General features: G+C 47.8%; 1 protein-coding gene across 1 annotated transcript in view; it reads left to right on the top strand.

Annotated features, from left to right (window-relative positions):
- The first annotated feature begins 5,783 nt into the window (after positions 1-5,783).
- The window catches only part of aars1 (alanyl-tRNA synthetase 1), a 39,623-nt gene continuing 27,823 nt past the window's right edge, over positions 5,784-17,583 (top strand). Inside the window, exons 1-8 of the mRNA XM_070897743.1 lie at positions 5,784-5,871; positions 8,048-8,212; positions 10,704-10,892; positions 11,663-11,808; positions 12,960-13,151; positions 13,766-13,910; positions 15,487-15,632; positions 17,058-17,166. Coding sequence (XP_070753844.1) covers positions 8,069-8,212; positions 10,704-10,892; positions 11,663-11,808; positions 12,960-13,151; positions 13,766-13,910; positions 15,487-15,632; positions 17,058-17,166 — 1,071 coding nt within the window. The 5' untranslated portion in view covers positions 5,784-5,871; positions 8,048-8,068. The remainder of the gene's footprint in view (positions 5,872-8,047; positions 8,213-10,703; positions 10,893-11,662; positions 11,809-12,959; positions 13,152-13,765; positions 13,911-15,486; positions 15,633-17,057; positions 17,167-17,583) is intronic.

The following is a 17,583-nucleotide window of genomic DNA, read 5'->3' as shown; positions in this document are numbered from 1 at the left end:
GAGCTGCTGGAAGAGGGCCAGCCGCTCGTTCTTGAGAGCTGGGGCATAAACATTTATTAACCTGAGAGGGGAGTTTTTGTACATTACGTCTGCTACGAGGAGGCGGCCGCCCACCACCTCCTTAACTTCGGTGATGGTGAAGTGGCCTCCCCGCAGCAGAATGCCCAGGCCGGAAGCCCGGCTGTCGTTGCCTCCTGACCATACGGATGGTCCAAGGGTCCACCATCGTGACCACTGCCGGTAACTGCTGAAGTGCGGCAGACCGCACTCCTGCAAGAACAGCAGGTCCGCTTTGACTTTGGCGAGGTACCCCAAGGTGGAAACACATCGCGTAGTAGATTTTACGCTACGCAGGTTAATAGTAGCAATTTTTAAATCCATTTTAACGTTACTGTTTACAGTTACAAACATTACACTTCAAGTAAATCGTCCTTTAAGTCTGAGGTCTGCCCAGTGGCCGGTTCCGGAATACATAGGTGATTACAATAAAAGTCTACTTCACCTGGGCTGGCGTGCTCGTCATCCTCTGCCGTGGGAGTGTTTCGACCAGGGGACTGCTGCAGTTTTGTGATTAAGTCCATTATGTCCTCTGTACAGTCCTCGCCTGGTGTTGGTGGTTCCCTCTTTTCCTCAGTCGCGACGGTTTCGAGCTGGTGTGCTTCGATCGCTGCATCGCTCCCAGTATTCCGGAGGTGGGGTGTGCTGGGCACTTCGCTGCTCCCGTTATCCCGGAGCTGGTCTGCGTTGGTCGCTTCTCCGCTCTCGGTGTTCCGGAGCTCGTGTGCACTGAGCACTTCGCTGCTCGCGGGTTCCTGGAGCAGGGCTGTGCTGGTCACTTCACTGCTCCCGGTCGCCTGTGGCTGTGGGTTGGCGTATTGCCTCTTGTTTTGGTGTCGGTGGTGAGAGGCTTTTTCTCGCCTTTCCTCATTAGACGAGCTGCCGCCATTGCTGTCTGTCGAGGTTTGTAGCCGCCTCTTCCCTGTCGTTTCCGCAGGGGCCCTTGCTCGCTTGTTCTCCTTACGCTTGCGGGTCTTTTTCTTGACGGTCAGCCATCCCGCTTCATCGTCTGCTGTCTCCTCGTTCCTGGGGGAGAGCTTCGCTGCTGGCTGCTGGTGTCTCGCAGCTCGCCGTAGCAGGGTTCTCTTCCTCGCCGACTTGTTCCGAGTCCACTGGGGTGTTGGTCGGGGGGAGGGTGTGGCTCTCCTCTGGAGCGTTGTGTTCCTCAGCTTCCTCCTCCTCTGGTGCAATGTTCTTTGTTGCCTGCGCACAGCTGAAGTTGCGCTTGGGGCAGTTTTTGTAAAGGTGCCCAGCCAGACCACAGAGGTTGCAGCACTTGGTCTCCTCACAGTCCTTTGTCTGGTAGCCTTCGTTCTTGCAGTTTCGGCATATGACAGTTTTGCAGCTTGCTGCCACGTGGCCTGCCTTCCCGCAGGTGCGGCACACGTTGGGTTGGCCAGCGTACACCATGTAGCCCTGACTTCCTCCGATGGTGAAGCTGGAGGCGGGGTGCAGGATGGTTCCACCGGCGTCCACCTTCATGGTGACCTGGATCTGGCGCTTGCTGGTCCATATCCCGTGCAAGTCTTTCACGTCGCTGCTGTTTCCTGCCCCATCGACATACCTGGCGAGGAAAGTCAGCACATCAATGACCGGGATGTGGGGGTTGTACATCTGCACTGTGATAGTGCGTCTTCTCTGCGACGGGATGGTGAACAGTGGCTCCCAAGTTAGCACTGAGCGCAGCGGTTCACTGGCCTCCTTCAAACCCTTCAGGAACTTCAGGCAGACGGCGACGGTTCTGAAGGTCACATCGAAGTAACCTCTCTTCGGGAGGTCCTGCAAGGCGAAGATGTCGGCCACTTTCATGCCACATGTTCCAAGCAGGATTTTCTTCACGAACAGGTCCCAGTTGATCGTTGTCTGTCCATCCACTTTCTTTACCGTCACTCGGATAGTGTTTCGGACGTCCTGGTTCGCCGCTCGGTTGGCCGCCATCCGGGTTGCAGATTCCTCCTTTCGATGTGTATTGTGGCCGAAGCCTTCAGTCTGTTGTGGTGCCAGTCCGGCACCTTGGGCGGCCTTCGGGCCCGCCCCTTGACGAGCCTCCAGTCCCGCCGAATGGTCGGTCGACATGCAGATTTTCCTCTTCTCTCCAATTGGCGCCTGGCCCAAGTCAAAGGCCAGAGCCAGCAAAACTGGAAAAAGGAGTTTCTGCAGTCAGTCAATTTGCATATGAATGCACAATCAACACGTGCTCGCCGTCCTCTGCCGTGGGAGTGTTTCGACCAGGAGGCTGAGTCCCTCTCTCTTCCTTCGAGGTGTTGTCAGGTCCCCTTGTCTGTGTTCAAGTGCTGCCAGCTCTCACTTTTATACCCGGTTCAGTTCCGGCCCTTTTCGCGCCCAAACTGAATCAGTGTCTCATTGTTTGAGTCGAGGTGGGGATGAGGTGTTAAGGTAAAGCATTTTTTCTTGTGCACCTCGGTGCCTGATAGTCTGGCTTGCTATTGTGTCAGGGTCGGGATGCACTGAGGTGTTGGCCTCTCCTATTGTCTTTATGTACATGGGTAATGGGCTGGTGATGGGCCATTCTCCTTGATTAGATCCAGGTAAGCTGTCCTTTACAAAATGGGCCGAGTATTCCCTATTGGTCGAGGATTTCCCTGCTTCTGGCCCGGCTCGATTCACTAATTGGCCGGCCCAGGATGCACTTTCCCGGGATTGGCTGGCTTCTCACGAATTCACATAGTGTCTGACCACAGACATATTTCCCAGCCTGCCTTTCTTCCTGCGGCTTGCCTTGGCCAAAGTTCGATTAAAAGGGTGTATGGAATGGTCCCATGCTCTGTTTCCTTGTTACCGGGTGTCTTTTTTTTTGTGTAGCACTTGATTTTCGACTCTTACATCATGGACTCAGCTCCACTGCCCTGCCCGCTCCCCATAACCCTTTACTCTCTTATCGTTCAAAAATATCTCTATATCCGCTTTAAATATATCCAATGATCTGGGGCAAAGAATTCCACAGATTTACAACCCTCAGAGTAGAAATTCCTCCTCATCTCAGTTTTAAATGGGCGGCCCCATATTCTGAGACTATGCCCCCTAGTTTTAGTTTCCTCTCTGCATCCACCTTGTCGAGCGCCCTCATTATTTTATATGTTTCGATAAGATCACTTTAATTCTTCCGAAATCCAATGAGTACAGGCCCAAACTACTCAACCTTTCCTCATAAGTCAACCCCTCATCTCCGGAATCAACCTAGTGAACCTTCTCTGAACAGCCTCCAATGCAAGTACATCCTTCCTTAAATACGAAGACCAAAACTGTACGCAGTACTCTAGGTGTGGCCTCACCAATACCCTGTACAGTTGTAGCAGGACGTCTCTGCTTTTATACTCCATCCCCCTTGCAATAACGGCCAACATTCGATTTCCCTTCCTGATTATTGCTGTACCTGCATACTAACTTTGTGTTTCATGCACAAGGACCCCCAGGCCCCTCTGCACTGCAGCATTTTGCAATTTTTCTCCATTTTTAAATTACAATTTGCTTTTCTATTTTTTGTGCTAAAGTGGATAACCTCACATTTTCCCACAATATACTCAATCTACCAAATGTTTGCCCACTCACTTAACCTGTCTACATCCCTTTGCTTTTTTCTTGTGACCTCCTCACAATTTGCTCTCCCACCCATCGTTGTATCATCAGCAAACTTGGCTACATTACACTCGGTCCCTTCATCCAAGTCATTAATATAGATTGTAAATAGTTGAGGCCCCAGCACCGATCCCTGTGGCACCCCACTAGTTAATGTTTGCCAACCAGAAAATGACCCATTTATCCCAACTCTCTGTTTCTGTTAGTTAGCCAATCCTCAATCCATGCTAATATATTACCACCAAACCCGTGAACTTTTATCTTGTGCAGTAACCTTTTATGTGACGCCTTCTGGAAATCCAAGTTCAGCACATCCACTGGTTTCCCCTTATCCACCCTGCTCGTTACATCCTCAAAGAATTCCAGCAAATTTGTCAAACATGATTTTCCTTTCATAAAACAATGCTGACTCTACTTGATTGAATCATGCTTTTCCAAATGTCCCGCTACTGCTTCCTTAATAATGGAAGGAGGAGATGGTGGGGGGGCGATGGAGGAAAGATAGAATCAGAGAGGGAGGGAAGTGGAGGGGGAGTGGGGAGAGAGGAAATCATGGAGGGGATAGGGATGAATGCGACGGAGGGAAGTGAAGGGACAGGATACTGCGAGGGTGCAGGATGACACCGGTTACAGCTATTTCATTGCAAACACATCCAAAGTGCTTCTCTCAAATTATTTTCCCCACCCTTTGTTCGTTCACCGAGGTCCAACTGCCCATGTGCAGCACCCCACAGTTGATGCTGCAGTGTAGCATGGGCCACACTTTGTTCAGCTCCCTGGGACAAGGCCTGTCATTGGGTCCTTGCTGGCCAGAGGAAGAAGAGAGGATTGGGGAAAGAGAATGAATCAGATTGGGGGGAGGGGGGGGGTTTGGAGAGAGAAGCAATCGGAGGGGAGAGAAACAAGCAATCGGAATGAGATAGAAAGGGAATCAAAGGGACAGTGAATTGGAGAGAGTGAGAATCGGAGGGAGAGTGAAGGAATTGGGGGGGGGAGAAAGAGAGGGAATTGGAGGGAGTGGGGGGGAAGAGAGGGAGGGGGAGGGGGAATCGGAATGGGAGGGAATTGGAGAGAGGGAGGGAATCGAAGGAAGAGTGGGGGTGGGGGGAGTGAGAGGAGGAACTGAGGGAGAGAGGAGGAACTGAAGGGGAATCGGAGGGAACTCAATGGGCGGGGGGTGTGCGGAGAGTACAGCGACGATGGCGGAAGAACCTAAGCGGATGGTTGAGAGCGAGAACGTGAGCCAGGTGGTAAAATGGATTGTGTTCTTCAAACTCCACCCCTTTACACCCGCACCACATTCTCCCTCCTTTCCCTACACCTGGTTGATATCTCGGAAAGCTTGGTGCGTGTGCCATCATCGGACTGGACAAAATCCGGAAGTTACGACACTGTCACTATTCACTTCATACCCGATAAACCTGTTAACAAACCGTGACCCACACACAATGCCCCATCTATGACGGTGGGGCGGGGGAATCAGGAACTTAGACGGGGGGGGGGGATCGTAAGTCAGGAACTTGGGCGGGAGGGGGTGGAAGTCAGGAACTTGGGCGGTAGGGCAGGAACTTGTTTGGGGGGTGGTGGGAGAAGGACTTACCCTGACAGAGTGAGCTCTGTAGGCAGTCAGAATGGCTCGAATTACACTTTGTAAAGTAACTATTATGTCGGGCGGGGAGGTTCTCAGTACACATCCCAGAGAAACTGCTGGGTGTGTTTTATCCTTGAAGGGGATCAATCAGCAATGAGGACTTGTCATTGACGTGGACCAGTCAAAGCTTTGGGTGTTGCAAACAAACACGTTCAATAAGAAAAGTGACTGCAACTCAGTGGCTGTGAAACTTTGTGGCGTGACAGGCCCGATGGAAAAGCGGGTTTGCTGCTTTGGTTTGGATATTGTAGGCACACCCATCCATCCTGCATGCTTGGCAGTGATTGATTGACAGGCGGGCGCGGACCAGGACCAACACCAGGGCCAACACCGCAGTCACGTGGGCTTGCGGCTGGGTTGCATCAGCCGGCGCACGACGCTCGCAGAGGGGGGGGGCGGAGCGAGCGCCGTATGACTGACGTGCATTCGGACCAATCAGATGCCGGTAATTTAGTCACGTGCAAGCGGCCCAGCCAGTCAGCGCGGCGTGGGGGCAGGAGCTGAGCTTAGCCGGGCAGTGTGGCGCCGGGCAGCTGTGGTGAGGTGACGGCGCCGGGCTCGCTGAGGTAAGCTGGAGGGGGTTCGACACTCGGTCACCTGGTACCGGCACTGATTCTAAGGAGTGTTTTATTAACCATGTGGCGGCACCGTTTGTGGTTCGGGCTGAGGCCCGCCCACGAGGGGCAGCCTGGCTCTTGCCCGGACGACCATCCATTGGCTGAGGGAAGGGCTGTGGGCCGGGGCTGGCGGTGGCCGGGTGTGGAACCCCGGCCGGTCTAACAGGCCCCGCCCCATGGCAGGGCGGCTCAGTGGCTGCACTCTGACCCAGGGGTCGGGGGATCAGGCCCCACTCCAGGGACCTGAGCGCATAATCCGGGCTGACAGTCCCAGTGCAGGGCTGAGGGAGCGCCGCACTGTCGGAAGGGCAGTGCTGAGGGAGCGCCGCACTGTCGGAGGTACCGTCTGTCAGATGAGATGTTAAACCGAGGGCCTGTCTGTTCTCTCAGGTGGATGTAAAAGATCCCACAGTGCTATTCCAGGAAGAGTGGGGGCGTTCACCCTGGCGTTCTGGCCAATATTTATCCCCCAACTGACATCACTGAAAACAGATTATCTGGTCACTTTGACCGTATTGCTGTTTGTGGGAGTTTGCTGTGTGCAAATTGGCTGTCTTATTCTGCCTTACAACAATGACTACATTTCAAAAGTACTTAATTGGCTGTAAACCACTTTGGGACATGCGATTCGCAGCATGTTCTTTATTTTCAAGCCATTGGCAGAATGGCCTCCCCTGCAAGGATTCTTATGGAAAAAGGGGAGGGGGTAATACTGCGCTATGGAACCGTTTAACCCTCGTGGAGAGCAGTTGTTTCCATGGTTGTCTCGAGGTTGACGACGTGCACAAATATTAAAGGAGTGATCGGTGGCAGAGATTTTCACCGATCTTGCAATCTGTCGTCAGAATTGGCAACTCCTGCCTTGGCTTTTAACTCTTTTTTCCTTCTTTCCTTAGTCATTGCCTTTCTGGAAAACAAGTCCCATAAACTAGATTTGGATAAAATTTCATCTTACTAAGCTGTTAGATTTTTTGCTCCCAGTATTCAGTGGAAGCTTGATTATCTTCCAAATTTTTTGTGAGAGTCGGGGTTTAGTTTGCTTTAAGTCAGTTTTTGATTCTGCAGGATAATTCTGGATATCCCGTACCTGTCTGCATTTACTATCCATACAGCTCTGCTATTTAGTCTCTGGATTAAGAGGCAGGTCTTTAAGCTTGAGAGAACAAAGTTTTTCCCCCTCAAATATATTTCATTCTTCAAATGGAAAAAGGGGGTTTTATCTGCACAGCCTGGGGACTTGATTAGATAATCTAAATAGAGCAGACCGCAGCTTTAAAAAAATAAAATCATAATAGCGATTGACATTAAGCTCTGCCGTCTGTTGTGTCAGAATTGGGCAGTGGCCAGTTTTCTTGCTGTGAGTCGTTCACCAGATTTGTGGAGCCAGGAAGAGCGGGGACTAGGTTAGGGGAAGTATGGTAAGGGGCAGGAGAATTCAAATTGTTGCAAATGTTTCATGTTGCACCTTATTAAAGCGGGACAGACTCGCATTTTTTTTTCTTAAACTTGCCATCAGAAATAAAATAAGGAGGAAGAACGAACTCTACAAATCCTGCAAGGTGAAAACATTTCCTGGAATGAATTTCAGAGTGTGTAGAAATGTGTTAAAAGGATGGTCAAAGATGCAAGAAATTATTACAGTTGCGCTCCAGATAATATTCAAAGCTTGTTTTTGGCTGCCCTTGGCTTGGTTGGTTAATGCAGTGATTAGCTGACTCTCGCAGAGCGATAAGGTCTCTGGTTTGATCCCCAGTCTGTGCCAAGTTAGCTGATCTCGGGCAGGGAAGTGGTGGGGGTGCTACATTTTACTCCAGTGCCAGTGGGCTTGGCAAGGATTTCTGCTCCTTATTGTTATAGAACAACCTGCTGGAAAATGTGTGGATGTTGGGCAAGAACAGAATCAGGTTTGGCTATGGTTCCCTTCCTTGCCCACTGCCCCCCCACCCCCCGGGCCCATTTGCATAGCCTGTGGTCTAGAAGAGGTGCTAGAAATTGACTAATACTAGTGGAACTGTAGCTCAGTAAGAAGTTACCCAGTTGAGAGGAGAGGCATTTGGCAGGAAAAGTAGAGGGCAAAAAAAGCTTCAAGGTAATGTGTTTTAACACCTACATTCATTTCTTTCAGACCCTGTGAATTGTTTCCAAAATGGATTCCACACTGAACGCTGGACAGATTCGCCAGAAATTCATTAATTTCTTCAAACGTTACAGCCATGAGTACGTCCACTCCTCAGCAACTATCCCTCTTGATGACCCCACGCTTCTCTTTGCCAATGCCGGCATGAACCAGGTAAGCCAACAGATTGCCACGGTGCTGTGGTAATCCCTAATATCTGGCCTTGAAATTGAGCTGTACAAATATTAGTACATAATATATTTGTATGAAATTTCTATCTGTTAAATTAGCAGAGGCATCATCCTGTAATTAGTTTGCATCTGTTGGCCCAGTTTTCCATTTCACCATTCAGTTCTGGTCGGACCACCATATAGGCTTGGATGAAGGAGACCCTTTAACCCATTTTGTCTCATCCTAGAATACCAACCCAATCATCTTCCCAGTACAGCGTCCAGCTGTTTCCATCCTGGATGGTCACTGATTGGTAGATGGTTTCCAATTGGACTTCAGTTTTGAGTGTTACAAAGGTGCATCTGAATTTATTTTAGTTTGTTTTGATAAAGTTGTTAGTAAACACGTTCGCTTACTGATGAGGGTGTCCTTGAAAAGTTTCCTCTGACCACTTTTGGCTTGTTTGAGAGTCCCTGGCCAAAGACCGCCCTAAGTGGAGGAAGTACATCCGGGAGGGCGCTGAGCACCTCGAGTTTCATTGCCGAGAGCATGCAGAAATCAAGCGCAGGCAGCGGAAAGAGCGTGCGGCAAATCTGTCCCACCTCCCTTACCCTCAACGACTATCTGTCCCACCTGTGACAGGGACTGTGGCTCTTGTATTGGACTGTTCAGTCTTATTTTAAGAGTGGAAGCAAGTCTTCCTAGATTCTGAGGGACTGCCTATGATGATGATGATAGATTTTTGGACATTAAGGGAATCCATCAATCTCTGTCTTGAATATACTCCACGACTGAGCCTCCACAGCCCTCTGGGTAGAGAATTCCAAAGATTCATCACCCTCTGAGTGCAGAAGTTTCTCTTCATCTCCGTCCTAAATGGCCGACCCCTTATTCTGCGACTGTGACCTCTGGTTCTAGACTCCCCAGTCAGGGGAAACATCCTCCCTGCATCTACCCTGTCAAGCACAGTAAGAATTTTGTATGTTTCAATGGGATCAGCTCTCATTCTTCTAAACTCTAAAGACTATAGGCCTAGTCTACTTGGTCTCTCCTCAGGATAATGCCCCCAATCCCAGGAATCAGTCTGGTGAAGGAGTGATAGTGGCGTGACTGCATTATTTCCCCCTTCCATCTTGTGGCGAAACGCCTAGGCTCACCTCGACAGTTCTCTGATGCTGTCAGCAACTCACAATGTGGGGAATCCCTGGAGCGAACACATACCGGGTCACATTGCTGGACGTGTCTCATAATTATGTCTTCATCAAAATAACATTGTCATCTAGTATTCAGTATGAAGTTGTTATTGAAAAGATTAATTGTGAACCTTGCTATTGAGTGTAGCCTGTTTGACAAGAAGTATCCACCTAGAGCTATAATTATTATAAAATGTTGACGTTTTTCAGCAACAGTACAATTCTTTCTGGAACACTGCGGGAATTGTAGGATCACAAAGTGCTGAGGTTGGTGAAAATTGCCCAAATGGAACTCTAATCATGAACATGGCACTGAATCTACCGATGTTCTGTACTGTATCCCAAGTGCGGCCCTGGTCATGAACACTGTTATGAAATAGGAGTTTTCAGAGATTTGACAAATGTATCAGAGAACCCAACATGGGCTGTGATTTCGGCTCTTCTGGGCCACAAACCCTCATTCGCCGCACCTCTGCCACGATCTCTTACCATTCCTCCGTCACGATCTCGCGCTGCTCCTCCGCCACAAAAACATTCGCCGCACCTCCGCCACGATCTCTCACCGCTCCTCCTCACCAAACATTTGCCGAAGCTAACATAACACGACCTAACATATAATATATAGTACACAAGAAAAGAATCTTCCCAGACTAAACCCCTATGGTTTGGCTAGGCTCTAGGCAATTGAATACCAACTTCTGAATATGGGGTCCTCCCCTGTGGTGGGTGCACAATTTACTTGCATTTACATCATTGATCTGATACGTACTATATACATGCAGGAACTAACGTTGTAGCATACATGAGATGCACACATCCAGCTATGAGTGAATTGTGTATATAATGTACACAAGTTGCTGAGATAGTCAGGTATGAGTGAATTTTTTGCTTTGAAACCTATTCCCTGATTACCTAGTGGATAAAGGCATTGCCCAGTGCAGTATGAAACCATACAGACCAGGGCTCCCAAGCTGGGTATCCATTTGAGCTGAGTTGGTTGATTTTCTATGGTGAACCCAGATAATCAGCCCATCTGATCGCTGTAGTGACCTGTGCTTGAAAGTAAGTGTGTCTTAACGTGCGGCGGTCGGGTGAAGATAGGATCAGATGCGGCTGTGATTTTAACCACCATGGTTAAGGTTCATGCTTGATTAGCCATTTGGAGATACTGGAGGGCCGCTGGCAGCTGGGAAACTGCACCTCAGCAAGAGTCAGCTCCTTTGGGAGGGTGGGAGCGGAAAGCGTATTCACAACTGGAAGCATTTTTTTTTGACCATTGATTTTTTTTTTTTCCTTCGCAGTTTAAACCAATTTTCCTGAACACCATCGACCCCTCCCACCCAATGGCAAAACTAACGAGAGCTGCAAACACTCAGAAATGTATCCGCGCCGGAGGGAAACACAACGACCTGGACGATGTGGGCAAGGATGTTTATCATCACACTTTCTTTGAGATGTTGGGTTCTTGGTCCTTTGGTGATTACTTCAAGGTAGAACGAGTGGTTTTCTTAGAGATTGCCTTAGGTTTGTGGATAAAAGAGCAAGTAACATTGTGGTGTTGCTAGTAAACCCAACCATACCTAATGGCGAATGATACTTTGTGAATTTCATAGAGGTTATGGGTTGGGTGTGATGGAGTATATGGACCAATATTCTTCAGAGGTTGTATCATTTGGGCAAAGTGTGGACTGCATTTGTGGAGCGCTATACAGTAAACTCTCCAACCCTTGCCACTTCAACAGAATACCCCAATAGGAAATAGGGGGTAGAGCAGCACTTGCCCCAGGAGCAGCCCAACCTCATACAAGGTATGGCAAATGAAGGATGAAGTCACCTTATACTTGTCCATGGGGTCGTTAAGGAATGAGGCTGTTGGCATGTTGAGGGCAGTGTAAGCAAACCAGAGATAGGAATGTGAACATAATGTGTAACTATTAACAATACAAAGTAGCAATAGGTGCCCTCACCAACCTTGGCTCAGTGTTCCTAGATCATAACTATGTTATTTGCTAGTGGATAACCTGTATAGTCTCCCATGTAATTTGGGGATTAACTCACCCAGGTGCAGGCTACCACCTCTACTCCCATTATAATACATTTATTCCCTTTATTGATTGAAACTGGCCTGCCTTCTGTGTATACTCCACAATTGCAGCCCATGTTGCAATTATGTTCAAGGTTCTTTTGAGTGAAATTGTGGAACCTAATTTGCGGAGATTCAGTCTATGTGGAGGTGACACTTTTTCCTTTCTCTGTGTAGGCATTGGCTTGTGAGATGGCTATGTTACTGCTGACAAAGGAGTTCGGGATCCCCATCGAAAGGCTTTATGTGACTTATTTTGGAGGGAATGAGAAAGCGGGGCTGGAACCAGATCTTGAATGCAAGCAGATCTGGCTAAATCTTGGGTGAGATTTTCTTGCGAGTTCCTTTTTTTTCCTTTTAATTGCCTTTCAGTGCTTTTCCACAGACATGCTGTACCCCAGGGATGAGAATGGGATGGAGTTGTCTGTTGCACCCTATTCTAACTCGGTACCGCTCCATATGTCAAAGGATTTATTTTATTTTTTCATATACATTCCATCTAGATTCCACTTTATAATCTAAGCTTCTTATTCTTAAAAACAAACTCCTCTATATAAAGAAGCATTTTTGGCCACTAGAATTGTATTTGCCTGAGTGCTGCGCAGGGCCAGGCCAAAGTACTTATTGGTTATTGTTCTTGTCCCCTGCTGGCAACATTTCTAGTATCCTACAGAGCCAATCGTGAGAGAATATAAAAGGGATTGCTGATCCTCTGTGGGGAGGGGTGACAGTACAGCTCCCCTGTGTAAAAACCCTTCAACTGCATGTGCTAGACGATGGGCTTTCTGTTAATGTACTAAGAGGAATGAGCTTGAAACGGGCCCATCTAATCAAAGAATTTTATTGCGTCCTTATGTACTGCTGTCCTGGCTCATAAGAACATAAGAAATAGGAGCAGGAGTAGGCCATTTGGCCCCTCGAGCCTGCTCCGCCATTTAGTAAGATCACAGCTAATTTGATCATGGACTCCACTCTACTTCCCTGCCCGCTCACCATAACCCTTTACGCCCTTATCGCTCAAAAATCTGTTTATCTCTGCCTCAAATATATTTAATGACCCAGCCTCCACAGCTCTCTAGAGCAAAAAATTCCACAGATTTACAACCCTCTGAGAAGAAATTTCTCCTCATCTCAGTTTTAAATGGACGGCTCCTTATTCTAAGACTATGTCCCCTAGTTTTAGTTTCCCCTATGAGTGGCTCAGATCATCTAACTTGGCGCAGATCGGGGGCAAACTCTGGGATCTTCCTGGTCGGTACGGCTGCTATTCTGGGATCATTTGTCAAGTATTTAGGAGGAGAATAAAAATAAAACAACTCCTTTTCAATGGTAAAAGATTTAATTAGAGAAAAATCACTTCTGGCTCTGAACTACACAGAAGTGTGGCTGTAAAGTACAGTTAGAACCAGGCCTCATGCTATCTTGAAGTCTTTTTGCAGCAGTATTAAATCTAGTCGACTATTTTTCTGTTCAGCATGGCGGAGGAAAGGATTCTGCCAGGAAGCATGAAGGATAATTTCTGGGAGATGGGCGACACCGGTCCTTGCGGCCCCTGCAGTGAGATGCATTATGATCGTATCGGAGGGCGTGATGCGGCTCACCTGGTCAACATGGACGACCCTAACGTTCTGGAGGTGTGGAACCTTGTGTTCATTCAGTTCAACAGGTAACCATTACCCGTCAATCAGCACTTCATCTAAACTTCCTGCTCTGCCAGGACTTGGCTCAATATTATTAGTTACGATAAATCTATTGTTGCCACGTGACTTGGAAGTGCTTCATTCTCTTTGAGCTGATCCCTCGTGCTGCATTTAGGTGCTTTCTGGCACTGCTACCTCAATTTACACCCTGTTGCATGAAAGTGGGTCCCTTTTACTTCCTCACAGTGACAGGTGGTAAATTGGGCCAGTGTGTCTTGTACATTAACCTTTACATGTTATGATGTAGCTGAATGCTTGTCGACTCACCTTGAGAAATATCTCACTTATTGTTGAAACATCTGTGGGTATTGAAATAAAAACAGAAAATGCTGGAAATACTCAGTCAAGCAGCATCTGTGGAGAGAGAAACAGAGTTAACGCTTCAGGTCAATGACCTTTCATCAGAACTCTGGGAATTGAACGTTGAGTTAAAAATGACACGGGAACGTTGGATGTTGAGCCCTAGTTTCCTCTGACTGAACTGACAAAATTTCACCGCAGTAGCTGTAACTTTGCACAAATACTGAGAAAAGAGATACTTCTGTTTCAAAGCTAATTGCCTCTTTGCCTCCACCTCTAGAGAAGTCGATGGCAGTCTGAAACCCCTAGCTAAGAAGAGCATTGATACTGGAATGGGTTTGGAGCGGCTGGTGTCAATCCTGCAGCAAAAGATGTCAAACTATGACACTGACTTGTTTGTGCCTTACTTCGAAGCCATTCAGAAAGTAAGTCGGTAAAATAGTCAATTTATCAACTGCAGTTTCAAGTTGTGGTGCCTTTTACCCTGTTTGTCTATCTGTCCATGCATGTGTTTGTGTGTGTGTGTGTGTGTGTGTGTGTGTGTGTGTGTGGATCTCCTGTCTGTCTGTCTGTTGAATGAATTTTGTGATCGTGGGTTAAGGGTTTCATAGATGGTGACAAAATGATACAGCACAGAAGGAGCCATTCAGCTATTTTTTTAAATTTTAAGACATTAGGGGTTAATGTAACTGTAATAAGTCCTTCTATACACCGAGGAGGCTGTGGAGTTGGTAATGGCCTTCCCTTATTTTTCTATCCAACTGCTGGTTTCAGTGAGTGTTCTCATGTCAGACAGCAGCTCTCCCAACACAAGTCTGGGTTTGTAGACATCACAGCTTAAAGGAGGTCGACATTGAAGTGCGAAATCCCCCTGCCCCTAACCCTTCGTTTTTGCAGTGCTGGGTTTAAAAAATGCAGCTGCCTTTTAACACCAGCCTCCATTTCGAGGCTTCCTTGTGGGGTTATTTTAGTGAAGCAGATAAGCATTATGCTCTGATGTCAGAAAGCCAGGAGATGAGGGCTAATCCCCAAACAGCAGCTCCACTTACCAGCATGGCATTGTGTATCGTCATCATAGGCACTCCCTCGGAATCGAGGAAGACTTGCTTCCACTCTTAAAATGAGTCCTTAAGTGGCTGAACAGTCCAATACAAGAGCCACAGTCCCTGTCATAGGTGGGAGAAATAGTCGTTGAGGGTAAGGGAGGGTGGGACAGATTTGTCGCACGCTCCTTCCGCTGCCTGCGCTTGATTTCTGCATGCTCTCGGCGATGAGACTCGAGGTTGTTCTGCGCCCTCCCGGATGCAATTCCTCCACTTAGGGTGGTCTTTGGCCAGGGACTCCCAGATGTCAGTGGGGATGTCGCACTTTATCAGGGAGGTTTTGAGGGTGTCCTTGTAACGTTTCCTCTGCCCACCTTTGGCTCGTTTGCCATGAAGGAGTTCCGAGTAGAGCGCTTGCTTTGGGAGTCTCGTGTCTGGCATGTGGACAATGTGGCCATCCCAGCAGAGCTGACCAAGTGTGGTCAGTGCTTCAATGCTGGAGATGTTGGCCTGGTTGAGGAAGCTAACGTTGGTGCGTCTGTCCTCCCAGGGTATTTGTAGGATCTTGCGGAGACATTGTTGGTGGTATTTATTTCTCCAGCAACTTGGTGTCTACTGTACATGGTCCATGCCTCTGAGCCGTACATGGTCCATGTCTCTGAGCCATACAGGAGAACGGATATTACTACAGCCTTGTAGACCATGAGCTTGGTGGCAGATTTGAGGGCCTGTTCTTCAAACACTCTTTTCCTCAGGCGGCTGGAGGCGGTGTTGAATCTCGTCATCTTGTCTACTCTTGTTGATAAGAGGCTCCTTTATTTATAAATAGCGTCTTTAATGTAGTAAAGTCCTAAAGCGCTTAATTGTTGTTTCTATTCTTAAAGCATTCCCTGATGCTCTGTTTGAAAGCGGGTTTTTGAATCACTTGTTAACTGTTAAGTTTCTTATCAAATTCTAGGGCACTGGTGCCAGATCGTATACAGGGAAGGTGGGAGCTGAAGACATTGATGGAATAGATATGGCGTACAGAGTGCTGGCAGATCATGCACGGACAATAACAATTGCTTTGTCTGATGGGGGCAGACCGGACAACACTGGTCGAGGGTAAGTTGGAAAGCCCTAATCAATCACGCAGTGGTATGCATTGACCTCTGCCATTGCGCCACTGTTAACCAGTGGGGACAGCCTATTTACTCGCTAGCATACGTCCCCTGGTTGCTGGACTGGCACCACAACAATATCAATCTTGACCATTAAAGCAGGACAGTTATGTGAAACAAAAACAGAGAATGCTGGAAACACTCAGTGGGTCAGGCAGCATCTGTGGAGAGAGAAACAGAGTTAACGCTTCAGGCCAATAAACTTTCATCGAAACTGGAATATGAACAGTTTTTAAGCAAGTACGGTGGCAGGTGATAGTGTGGAGGGCAGGAACGATTAAATGACACGGGGATGATAATGGGACAAGTAAAGAAATGAAAGATGGGTCCAGAGGAGGTGTAAATGGTTACAGCACAATAAGAGTTTGGGTAGAGGGCGGGGGGGCCTATTCACAACACCAAAGTTCTGATGGGTCCCCTTGGATGACAAGACCTGATTGCTGATTCCTCCCATTGGAGGACAAGACACACCCAGCAGTTTCGCTGGAATGTGTAATTAGATTCTCCCTGCCTACGTAATTAATTACTTTGCAATGTATAATTCGAGCCAATCTGCCTACCTACTCCAGGCAGAACGGAACTCATTTGGCACAGATAGGTCTCGCCCCCGTGAGTTAAGTCCTTCTCCCATCCGCCCCCACCCCGATCAAGTTCCTGACCTCCACCCCGCCCCAAAGTTTCTGATATTCTCCCCCTGCCCAAGTGCTTGACATTTTTTCTTCTCCACCGCCCTCCCCACCCCCCCACAAATTCCTGACCTTCTCTATCCTGCCTCTAATAGATTTCTTCGCGCACTCTCTCTCTGTCTCTAGGGAGAGAAAACTGAACAAAATGAAATCCAGGAGCATGGAGGCGTATAATTGACAATGATTTGCAATTGAAAATTCTTAGGATTTCACTGATTACGCAACTTTGCAATACCCACGGAGAGGCACAGGTAGCCTTTTAGGAACACAGCCGAGAACTTCCACCAGCCGGCTTGGCTTGATCCATTCTTAATCCAGGTGTCTTACTGTGCAGTGGCACCAGTGATAAAAACGGCACCAGTAGTGAAATGTTGGCAAAATTAGCTGATTTGCTGCTTCTACACAAAACCACATGGTTTCTTCCCCAACCCCCCAAAAACGTCTAATCCGAATGCCACCTTTTTGACCCATTACAAGTTGAAAGATATTGTAGCATTGTTATAATATGTGGACAGAAGGGGGAAGGAGAATAGAGATGCAAAAAGTCCCACCTGAAGCATCCCCTTTCTCTTCTGTATTCAGTACAGAAATTTGAACAGTTAACTAACTGGATTATAAACCCTTCTATACAAGTTTAGTTAAAATAACAGACCAGGTGTTGTTAAAGGTGTTTTTCTACACAGGTATGTTTTGAGAAGGATTTTACGAAGAGCAGTGCGATACTCCCACGAGAAGCTGAATGCATCGAAGGGTTTCTTTGCATCCCTGGTTGACGTGGTGGTGGAATCTTTGGTATGTATATTACACCCATTACTGCAATTTGCTGGGGATTGCACAGTTCTTATGAAAGGTTTCTCCTATCGGGAACAAAAACAGAAAATGCTGGAGGAGCCTAGCCAGCACCTGAAAGAGAAAAGGCGCTGTGTATTTCCAGCGTTTTCTATTATTATTTCAAATTTTCAATGTTTGTAGGTTTTCTTCTCACCTCCTTGGGAATGGTGATCGTCTCTTGACCCAGCAAGGAGAGGCAGGCAACGCCTTGGTGCTTCAACACAGGGAAGGGCAAGTTGCCCTAGGTCACTCCAGTGCAGCTCCTCTCGGCTAATTACAAGCACTATTGTTAAAGGACTGTAGATAGGTCACCTGTCTGCCCTCTCAGTCAGGGGAGGATGTGTAGCATCAGGGCAAAGGAGAAATACATCAAAAGTT

The sequence above is a fragment of the Pristiophorus japonicus genome, chromosome 13 (genome assembly GCF_044704955.1).
Source record: "Pristiophorus japonicus isolate sPriJap1 chromosome 13, sPriJap1.hap1, whole genome shotgun sequence".
Classification (NCBI taxonomy): Eukaryota; Metazoa; Chordata; class Chondrichthyes; family Pristiophoridae; genus Pristiophorus; species Pristiophorus japonicus.
The sequence above is the reverse complement of the archived record's forward strand: the minus strand, read 5'-3'. Positions and strand labels throughout refer to the sequence as shown.